The sequence below is a fragment of the Notechis scutatus genome, chromosome 1 (genome assembly GCF_049901735.1).
Source record: "Notechis scutatus isolate UNSWTSFEM ecotype Mainland chromosome 1, rNotScu1.2, whole genome shotgun sequence".
Lineage (NCBI taxonomy): Eukaryota > Metazoa > Chordata > Lepidosauria > Squamata > Elapidae > Notechis > Notechis scutatus.
Window position 1 is genome coordinate 329,842,170 of NC_142009.1, and position 11,368 is coordinate 329,853,537.

At 39.6% G+C, this 11,368-nt stretch overlaps 1 protein-coding gene across 4 annotated transcripts in view; it reads right to left on the minus strand.

Moving 5' to 3' along the window:
- UPF1 (UPF1 RNA helicase and ATPase) overlaps positions 1–10,927 on the minus strand; it is a 35,470-nt gene extending 24,543 nt beyond the window's left edge. For all 4 annotated transcript variants that reach the window (XM_026687626.2, XM_026687625.2, XM_087951553.1 and 1 more), the window contains exons 1-4: positions 10,478–10,927; positions 4,305–4,447; positions 2,525–2,614; positions 93–260 (exon numbers count right to left, since the gene is read on the minus strand). In XM_026687626.2, coding sequence (XP_026543411.1) covers positions 93–260; positions 2,525–2,614; positions 4,305–4,447; positions 10,478–10,747 — 671 coding nt within the window. In that variant the 5' untranslated portion in view covers positions 10,748–10,927. The remainder of the gene's footprint in view (positions 1–92; positions 261–2,524; positions 2,615–4,304; positions 4,448–10,477) is intronic.
- Between the last annotated feature and the right edge of the window lie 441 nt (positions 10,928–11,368).

The window sequence follows — 11,368 nt, forward strand, 5'->3', positions numbered from 1 at the left end:
CTCAATAAAAAACTACATTAAAATATACACTTAATAGATTCTTGTGATCATCTTTCAAATAATTTATTTCTAAAAAACAAAAATTCTCTTACCTGCATAACAAAACCACCACGGAGTCAGCTTTGGCTGGGATGAAACCAAGAAGAAACACATTACGACAGCCACAATTATAGCATTCCAAGACGGTCTCGCCCAGAGGACCATCTTTATGAAGAGTCACTTCTTTGCACTTGGCTCTCACAAGATGGTTCACAATGTGACTGGTAAAAGAAACATTGCAAAACAATGATTGCAAAACAAACATTTTCTTTGAAATGTAGACAGAAAACTCCTTATTTATATTGGAAAAACAAAATGAAGTTCAATTCAGAATAAAATAATTGGAAGGGACCTTGGAGGTGGTCCAGACCTACCACCTGCTAAAGCAGGAGACTCTATGCCAGGGGTCTCCAAACTTGGCAACTTTAAGACCTGTGGACTTCAACTCCCAGAATTCTAGGAACTGAAGTCCACAAATCTTACAGTTGCCAAGTTTGGGGACCCCTGCTCTATGCCATTTCAGACAAATGGCTGTCCAATTTCTTAACAGCTTTCAGTGATGGAGCACCCTCAACTTTTGAAGGCAAGCCGTTCCACGGATTCATTGTGCTGTTAGTACAATTTCTCCTTACTTCTAGGTTGCTTGTTTCCTTGATTAGTATCCATTGTTTCCTGTCTTGTCTTCTGATACTTTGGGAAATAGGTTGACCCCCCCCCCCCTTGTGGCAGCCTCTCAAATATTGGAAGATTGCTATCATGGCACCCCTAGTCCTTCTTTTCATTAGAATTCAAGTAAAGAGGATATTTATTTTATATCCCGTCTTTATTATTTTTACAAATTTAACTCAAGGCAGCAAATAAGTAGTGGAGTTAGATAAAGCATCCATTCTGGATAACACAAGGAAAAGATTGAAGGTCTTACTGGACTTCCTGGGAGGCAGTCATGACTAGTAAGATATATCAGCCAACTGATACTCCATGTTCTAGTCCTGTTTTTACCTACGAAAGCCAGCTGACTGATTTTGGGCCAGTAACTCTCTCAGACCAACCCACTTCACAGGGTTGCTATTGTGGGGAAATAGGAGGAGGAAGGAGTATAGTGGATGTTCAATACCTTGAGTTATTTATAAAAACAATGAGGGGATATAAACAAATAAAATGTTCCAGAGATACACTTTTCCTCAGGTGCTTATGCACTAGCATCATTCAAATTAAGATTATTTAACAGAATTTACTTCCAAAAGCCTTTGGAAAAGTGAGCTACCATAATGCATAATGCAATTAACTCAGCTGTTCATGGAAAACTAGCTGCTAAACCGTGTGACATTAATACAGTATCAATTGCATTGGTTGTTGATGTATCTTCAGACCCAATTCAAAGTGCAGTTTTTGATCTTTAGCTGCCTGAATCCAGCTTACTCAGGCCATCTACATCTCTATCAGGAGTCTTGCTCTTAAGAACCTTCACAAAGGCCCTACTAATGAAGAGTGCTAGTGCCAGCAATTTGAAAAAGGGGGCTTCTCAGTACAATTCCCATGTTCTAGTACAAACTGGTATGTCCCCATCTCTGCAATCTTTCAACAGCAGCAAAAACCTATTTGCTTTATGTTGCTTCTTGACTACTACATGATAGATATAGTCTTAAGTTGCTACTTTTAACTTGTTTCACGACACAGGTAGCCTTGATCACAATTGGATCTGGAATTTCCATTACTAAATGAGGTAATTGTTAAGTGAGTCATGCCCAATTTTACTACCATTTTGCTATGGTCATTGAGTGAATCACTGTTATTAAGTCAATCCAACTTCCCCATAAACATTGCTTGTCAGAAGCCAGCTGGTAGGTGACAAATGGAAACCTGACCCGACATGCTGCAACTGTCATAAATACATGCCAGTTGCCAAGGGCTCAAATTTTGATTAAGTGACCATGGGGACACCACAACAGTTATAAGGTCATGGAGCAGTCATGTCATTTTTTTTCAATGCCACTGTAACTTCAAACATTTGCTAAATGAATGCTCATAAATCAAGGACTACCTGTATTTAAGTCAAATAGTATTCATTAATGATTCCTACTGCTATTGTTATTTCCCTATATTGTATTCATAACACATTAAGGGATTGTATTTTATGAAATACTAAGAAACTTTTGTTTACATAATAGAAAATACCTTATGGGGACTTAGCTCTAACAAGTCTGCCCTACTAAAATGTTGGTAAGGTTTAAGCCATTGTAGAAAGCACTTTCAAGCGAGACTGAATTTTTGCAGACATTGGGAAGTCCCATAATTCAACACTAGAGTACAAGTACTTATACTCAACAGGGACCTAAGCTAAATTGGCTCAAGTTCTCCCTCAAGATTTTGGATAGTTGCTTACAGTGAAAGTTGACCAATTATTTGAATTAGCACCTGAAAGCTTTCTGTGTTCATACATTTAACAGAAGTGAATTATGTTCTCTTTGTGAATGTGAATATTTACCTGCCAGAGGTATTCCCACGTCCATTGCAGAACCACTTCTTGCTGGTGTTACAATAGACCACACAAGCTGGGTCATGGATGCCACAATAGCTAAGGAAAACATTGAGGAACCATCACTGTAAATCAATTCTACTTCAAGGAGAGGAAATCAATGACACTCACCCCTACAAACTGATTAAGGAATTACAAAGACTACTATGTTATTGCTTCTGAAAGCTGGCAGAAGCATTACTAACCTTCTGGACTTTATATTATCACAAGAGGCAATTGCCTCTGTGGCAATATAGCCTCTTGTGATCAATGTTAAACATCATCACACTGAACATAAGCACTGCAGCTTAAACGTATGCTCAGTCATTCAAAATGCATAGTTAGAGAATATATCTTATTCAGCTAGGCACTGCAGAATATGGCATAACCAAACCAATTTAATCTTCCAAGCTTCAGAAAAAAAGAATAACAGAGCGGGAAGGGACTTTGAAAGTTTTTTAGTCCAACCTCCTGCTCAAGCAGGAAACTATAGCATTTTAGACAAATGGTTATTTAATCTGTTCTTTAAAATCTCCAGTGTTAGAGCACCCACAACTTCTGGAGGCAGTAAAGCATAAATGCAATATTCTTAGAGAGCCAGAAGCAAGGTGTTAGAAAATGAGCTGATGCACTAAGGCACCTTAAAGCAGTGGTTGCCAACCAGTGGGCCGGGGGCCACTGGTGGTTCGCAAGAAAATTATGGTTGTCTGCAGAGAAATGTCACCCCCAAAGCAATTAATCCAGGCTGCGCGGGAACACAAGGCTGCACCACCCACATGGCCCGCAGGAACACAAGGCTTGTGTCGCTTAATATTCCAAACAACACAAGGTAGTGAGGGGAGGGGGGAAAGGGCAGGGGGGGAAACTTGCCCCATGTGCCTCGCCTGGCCACCGGGCTGCTTCTTTCCACTTCTTTCTTCTTCTGCTTTTGGCTGCATGCAAGGAAAGCAGCAAAAGTCTTTCTTTCTCTCCCCCAAACTCTGCCAGAAATGAGTCTTTGGGACCCTGCAAGGCTTCCTGCTCCAAGAGGCTGCGTCAGCGTGACAAGTCTCACAAAGGTTCATTTCTGGCGGAGTTTGAGGGAGAGAAAGAAAGACTTCTGCTTCTGCTGCTTTCCTTGCATGAAGCCAAAAGTCAGTCAGTCTCTCCCTCTCTCTCTCCTCTCTCTCTCTCTCCTCCTCCTGAGAACAGAGCTGGAGATGGTATCCTGCGATCCCAAATAAAGAATGATCGATCGGTAGGAAGACAGGGTGGAGAATTTTCCTGCAGACTTTTTGGGGGATTTTTCCCAGGGTCTCTGGTCCGCAGGATTTAAAAGTATGAGTTTGGTGGTCCTTGAGGTCCAAAAGGTTGGCGACCCCTGCCTTAAAGAGTCAGATATAAAACTACTTAAACATGGAATAACAGCATTTAGGTCCAAGAAAAGGCAAGAGCAATCCCATCTGATAAGAGGACTAAACTTCATACAAGATCATTGATTTTAATATAAGCTAACAAGAACGTATTGTAAATCCTTTAACTGACTGATAAAAACCATTTTCTCATTCCTCACATACTTGCCCAGGTTCTATGTGAGAGCATATACCCCGGAAGCCTAAGGAGAGAGTCACTAGATACTGGTTCTATGGTAATGATGGTAAAATGGCATGGGAAATGAAAAAGTAAATCACTCACTAGCCACAGGGAGAAAGCTTCCCCAGTGTATTAAATTGATGCCCTGTTCTCATAACACCAGGCACTACTATCTCACCTGCAGGCATGTATAGGAAGGTCCTTGGTGTAGTAAGTGTCTTCCTCATCTTCTTCAAAATTGAGCTCTGCAAGAAGTTGGCTGGTTTTAGGCACATTATCATCCACAGCCCCATTCTGGAGGATGCCATCTGGTCCATTTACCTGGAGTTAAAACAAAACAAAACAAAAGTCACATATGCAAGTAATTTATTTTTTAAAAAAGCAAGTCATACAACTTAAGGCATTTTTAAAAAAAGGATACACCACACATCAATGCCAATTTACAAGCACATGTACAGAATCTTGAATTATTATGTTCAATAAACATTGTGATGGCCTTTTAAGAAATGCTATTTTTAAACATAAATTTAAAAACAGTTTTCTGTACAGTAGTAACATTTGGTTATGATTACTGCCCCTTTGTTTTACTTCCTCTTCTATCAGCAGTCTCAAATCATACCTTTTCTTAAAGTATCCACAATATACTTTAGTCTTAAGAAAACTAAAGAAAAACTAAAAGAAAAACAGTCTCTTCAAACATCTATCCTCCTCTAAAATCACAGACTTCACTAGGTTCTTCCTTAATTCTTTTGCTTTGATCTATCCCAGTCACAAGTCTATATAGAAAGCCTCATTTCACAGGTTTCCTAAGTAATGATATAGCATCACAAAAGTTTGAAATCCACCCATAAATTTATAGACTGTAACATTTTTTGCCTGCTAAACAAGATGGGAATATCTACAATTGTTTAAACATGTTTGATACAAAAAAAATCGTCTGGTCAGAATTAACAGAACTGAAGCAATGGCTAAAGGGCTAACAATATTGACATTCTTCCAAATTCTTTCATCCCCATCACCCCAAGGCCCTGATTTAGGAACCCTAATCTTGCCTGTGCATAATAATGGTTTCCTTCAGTAGCTCTCAAAGTAAGAATAGATGAAACATTGCTACCAATGTTTCATCTATTCTTCAATGAGAGATTTGATTTCCACTTTCATCTCTTATACGGTAAGTCATTCTAATTCAATAATGGGTGATCTTGGAAGTCAAATAAATACTAGCTATCACTAATTACAAAAGGAGGAATCTCATCATTATATATTTTTAATTGTTATATCTTCAATAAGAGATTGGGTCAGATCTTTTAAAGGATTATAGCCTTAGAGAATACTATATTTCAAGAGGCTAATAAAGAATTATCAAAACAATCAACAACTAGAATTATAGGAGGGGGAGAGAATGTGAGGCCAACATGTGCCATCCTTAATGCCAAAAGCCCTCCATATTTATTTATCTATAATTTAAGAAATTAAACAAGTATTAATATCTTTGTGTGTTAAATATCCCTAGATACCACACAGGCTATATAATGATTATTAATTTTAAAAAGTGATGGTTATCAATCTTGTTTGGAAATACCAATTAGATGAAGTCACACTAAGGTGTCCAGAATCAAATCTACATATATTCCTTAATGGTCTTGCAAACCATTTAAATATGTTCTTCAAAAAAAGAAGCCAGAAAAACATCAGCACTGCAAGTACCATTTTAAGAATCAAGGCCGCGGTAGCAGTACCAAATTACATGAACTTAAAAATATCATTTATTACATATACAATTCCAGTCCTCCCATTAAACTTTCTAATACCTTCCCCAAGAAACATCATGATTACTGAAGTTTTTAAAACCAGCATGTCTACTGTTCTGGACAAGGTGGCATGTGTAAAACCTTGTGGCAAGGAAAATTGTGCAATAATGTTTTTTTAAAAAAGCTTTCCCAGTTCAAGAAAAAATCAATAATAAATCAATAATAAATGGCTGTCAAATACAAATATATTATGCTGATCTGGCAGTTTCAAAGTTTAATCAATGTTTTTCAGACTACTTCAACTAAGGAGAAAAACATGTCATTATGAATAAATTACAATAGAGTTAGAGAATAATTCCTAAAAGTTAATGCTGCAACTTAACACATATTTACTTAGGGGGGGAAATTGACCTAAACAAATATATTCCTCAAACACCTACAGCATATGAAGTTTCCAAGAAGCAAGACAGAACTGTTTATAGAACAACCTATTGTTGCTCCTTGGGCAGGCAAATCTAAGAAGAGGCAGCTCCACAAAACTCAGGCAGTCATAAGATATAAATACATATAATCAGATATATGGAGACAATGGATGATCCAGGAGAGATTCAGAATGGCATCTCTCAATTTCTAGCACCTGCAATAGCTGCAGGCACAAAGCAAAATTAAAATATTGCAGAATATATCTTTAACAAGTGATATCTTACTAGTTTACTAGGTAATTCATAAGTTCAAAATTATGTCTCAAGCCCAGTAATCTGACAAATCCATTTTGAGGAATACAAATGTAAGCATATATAACTATACTTTCCATACACAATTTACATAAGTAAACTATAATTACATGCATGGGCAAGAAGAAACCTGCTCAAACATGGGGCTCACTCTTTCTCTTCCATACAAATAAGAAAAATAAACTGCAATCTAGTTTTTTGGTGAGCAGGTTCCCAATGTGTTGCTGTATTTAGCTGTTGAACACTTTTTGGTGATCATAGACTGCAGTTAACATTTTTGAATAGTATATTAAGAAACATGGTGGACAGGGTGTTCTGAAATTTTTCTTTCACTTTTTGGATCTATCTATATAATTAAACCTATTTTAAGATTCATATTACAGGTTTTTGTCTAAATTCCTTGTGAAAATAGTAGAGAAGCCCATGTTGGATTGGGCTCTTCAGATCACAAAAATGGATTTAGTATCACAGATTGCCTATTTCCTTCATGATGAACAGTAGGCTATAAAAACTGCCTGCTTTCCCCCCCATCTGTTTAAGAAAGCCATAATTATCTTTAAAACAGATTTTCTAATCTTATGTAAAGCTAAAATAATCTTCAAACTTGAAAACCAAATTATTTTTCCCTCTCTGTTATGTTAAATAAGGAGCGAGGAGAGCAATATTAGAGTTCTGAGGATATCGTCTTGTTCATATACATAATATTGCAGTTTTGTGTTATTCAGGGTAATATTTTCAGTTTAAAATAAGACATAGAATATTTTGTAAAAATATTGCCCTCATCTGATTTTTAAAGGATTATATCTCAATGTCTTAGTACACAGCTAATTGATCAAAACCATCCCTTAAAGCAGGATGTCAAACTCATCATGTGCTGGCCCAGTCCCCACCCTGTTTAGCAAAGGGGGGGGGGGGACTCCTGATATGTCACATGACTCCACTGTGACAACACAAGTTTGATACCCCTGCCTTAAAGCCTCAGCATCTCAAGTGACCCAAACCAACTTACCCATAATTATGAATATTAACCTATTAGTATAAGAAAGCCACTGAAGTATTTGATTTTCCAGTAGTGAAAAATTCTGGAGATCAAAAGAGAATAGACATAACTTCTTGAATAGAAAGCTGTGCATCTAAGTATTTTACTTGCTGGGTTTACCATTCACATTTTTTATGAGCAGCAAATATAACAATATGTTTAATTCTTTCCATGTTAAGGCAGAGGACATGCAGAAGTACTATCTGTTAGTTATACAGATGTAGTACAGAAAATAGAAGTTTTAACTGTCTGAATCTTGCAGCTGTTGCTAGGTAAATCAAACACCAGTATGTTTATCACCCTAAAGTAACCAGGTTCTATTTTTTTTAATTATTTCAAGATTATTCATAACTCAACCATTCCTTAGACTGGAGTACTCATATTAAAAATACTGAGACTGAAGGCTTTCAAAAGCAGAAATCTAATTCTCATTCTTCACAGAAGACTTTTTTTTCCAAAAGGAAAAATTACTTTCCCAGAATGAATGACATAAAAATTACTTAAATGTGAACAAATTCCACATTCCAAATGTTCTGACAGCCCGGGCAGGGGAATCTCATTTCCATATTCAGCTATTCTGTAAAGTAGATGGAGATTTTAAGACTGGGATGGGAAACTTGTTCAGATCAACATCAGAAGCCATAAATATTGTGACTATATGTACCTTCATCCAATTCACAGAGCTAACATTGTTTTGGTAGGAGGCAACACAGAAACTAAGCAGCGTCAGGCTTGGTTAGCATCTCTCAGTCCTCTAGGGCAAGACTCGGAAGTAAAACAAACATCCTGGAAGAAAGCAATGACAAGCCACTTCTGTATGGCTGCCAAGAAAACTATTTAATGAAGACAAAGGTGAGTTTCCTTTTAACAGGAACAGTACACCACCACGTCTTATGTTGCTAACACTTTAAAAATACATCTTTCATCATTAGCCAACCTGAAGACCCTTTTTATTAATATACCAACATACTTTACGCTAACTGCATATAACTGCTTTAAGTTTACGATGGGTTAAATTTCAATAGTGAAACTGAGTTAGAGACAAAGAAAAGAATCAAGAGTAAGGAAAAGGAATATGCTACACATACTCTCTTCTTGACTCTGAAGAAGAGTCACATTTGAAAGAAAACCCTCTCCTGAGGAATTAAGCAACCATACTATGTTTTGAATGTCATTCCTACTTTCTATATGAGAATAAAAATATGAAGAAAATGAGGCAATGTCCTTCATTACAGCAGTGAAACTACAGAACAGAAAACTCTTAGAAAGGCACCACAAACCTATGGCATATTCTGAAAACTGACATGGAATTCTATCCTTACAGACATATTCGCAAAACTTCAAATGACTTGTCCAGAACAAGATGATTAAACCACCTAAAGGACTCACATTAGAGGAAACCTGACCTAAGATGCAAAACTGATACTACACTCTACTGTTAAGCAGAAAAAACAAAAATGCAGACTAGGAATAATCTCTTTAACAGGGTGGCATTTCCTTGGAAAAGGTAATTATACATGTACACACCTTGCCCCCCAGTTGGGGCCTCACCCAATTACTCAGAAGTTAAAGTACTATCTTATGCTGTCCTAGCCACAATACCTGCTATGATACCTTATCCTTAATTGAGAGATAACTCTTCCCTTAATCTAGGAAGAGCTTCTGTGGGTACATATTCTACTGTCGCTTGTCTAAAATTAAGATTCTTTCTCCTGCCTTTTAAAAAAAATGGTCAACCCAAGGGCAGCAAGCACACTTTATACTATTTTCCTTACAATGATAAAATACTTTTATCATAACACACATACATTTTTTTTCCATTTTCCAAACATACACACAATCCCCAGTTGTGTTTCTAGTGCTTTAAGCACTAAAAATTTCAAGAGTTTAAACCCAGAACTCACATTCTGCCGCAAAGATGATTCAACAAGTCATCTTTACAAGAACTCTTAGAAAGACCATGCAAGAAAGTCACGGAAACTAGAGAATTTTCCAATCACTTTCTTGGAAACCAATTGTGCAAATTCAACACCTCACTGACTTCAATGCAGTTTTCTGTCAAGCAGGTGCACACAATGCTACTTTAAAGTGTACCAAGAAGGTACGAGTTAATAACAGTTTGAAGACAAATGACTTACACACCAGCCTCAAATCAAACTTAGCTGCTACGAAGACTAATCGAAAAGCCATTATGATTCTAGCATCTAACCAAACAATTCCGTATAGCCCGAACACAGCCAATTTTCTCTCGCTAAACTTTGCTTCTTAATCGGGGGAATGAGTTTGTGTTTTTTTTTAACTTTGCAACTTCCGCAGTCTGAAACAGTTTGAAAGTCACTTGTAGCGAACAGGTTCAAGGTATCATCGGGCCCTTTTCTTTTGACAAAGTCATAGTTACCCAACTGCACGATTCTGTAATATGCACACTGCCTGCAGATAAACGAGTAGATAAATGCTTCATCTATGTCCCCCCATCTGTCTCTTTCCTAGAAAAGGCCACTTTGACCAACAAAACATGTATATAGGAGGAATCTCTCGCGCGTGTATTCTTTTCAATAAGCATAAAGCTAAAGTTACAGGCTTTCCTACTAGGCTCTGTACGGCTTCCTGGGGCCAATTTTTAAACAAGCCTAGAATCCAAGCTTATAAAAGCCCTCGGCCTCTCCCACTCGGGACCTGCAAGCTGCCCTTTTATCCCGCGCCAAGTGCCACACATACAAGACGTGGACTTAAAAAGTTCGCCTCCCACTCTCGTCCCCTCTTCCCCGCCTTTGAACCCCCCTCCCCGCCTGGCGAGTCTAACTCTCTCAGCCTTCGCGGGCCTCACCTGGGCGTCCAGCTGCCCCGGAACGACGACGGAAGGCGGCCCCCCCGCGCCCACTCCGACGCCAACCCCCTGGAGTCCCGGGGTCCCCGGCGCGACGCCGCCTCCTCCGCTCCCGGAGCCTCCCCCGGGCGGCGTTTGAGTCTGGCTGGGCAAGGTGAAGTCGGTGAACTCGAACTCGGAGCCTTGCGTGTCAGCGCCCAGCAGCTCGGCCTCCTCGGTGTCGAGGAAAGTCAACGTCTGCGAACTGGGCCCGTACGCTTCCACGCTCATGATGGCGGCAGCGGAGGCGGCCGTTCAAGGTCTTCCCCGGCCTTCTTGTTCTCTTTTTCCCCTCACGGAGGAGGAGCGGAGACGGCGGCGTTGGCAACGGCGAACTGGTGGGTTTCCTTCTTTTTCTTCAGGCCCGTCAGAACGAGCGCGAGGCTTCTTATTACCTTAGCCGCGTTCTGCGCCTGCGCAGAACTTTAGGCCTCAACCGTCGACCGAGCCAGACGCTCTAACAACGGAACAGCCAATGAGCAGGCGACTGACCGTGAGCCCGAAAGCCGCGAGCCGAGATGAGAGAAGGGAAAAAGAATAGCTCCCACCCTAGTGCGCAAGCGTCTTGCGCTCCGCGCTTGCGCCAACTCAACTGCTTGAGAAGGCTGTCGAGCACAGCAGGAAAAGGAGGCTTTGAGAGGTGGCAGCCGCGCAGGTAGAAGCAGCGGGACGGGGGGGGGGGGAGGGAGGGAGGGACACGCTCTTTTACAGCTCCGCCCCGGCACATTGACGCACACGTCGGCTCTCCAATCAACCTCTCACTCGGGAAAAAGGCGGTGTCTCAGAAGGCCAATCAGAACAGAATTCGAGAGTCAAGAAAAGCGGGTGAAGGTAGAAAATCGATCCACGCGG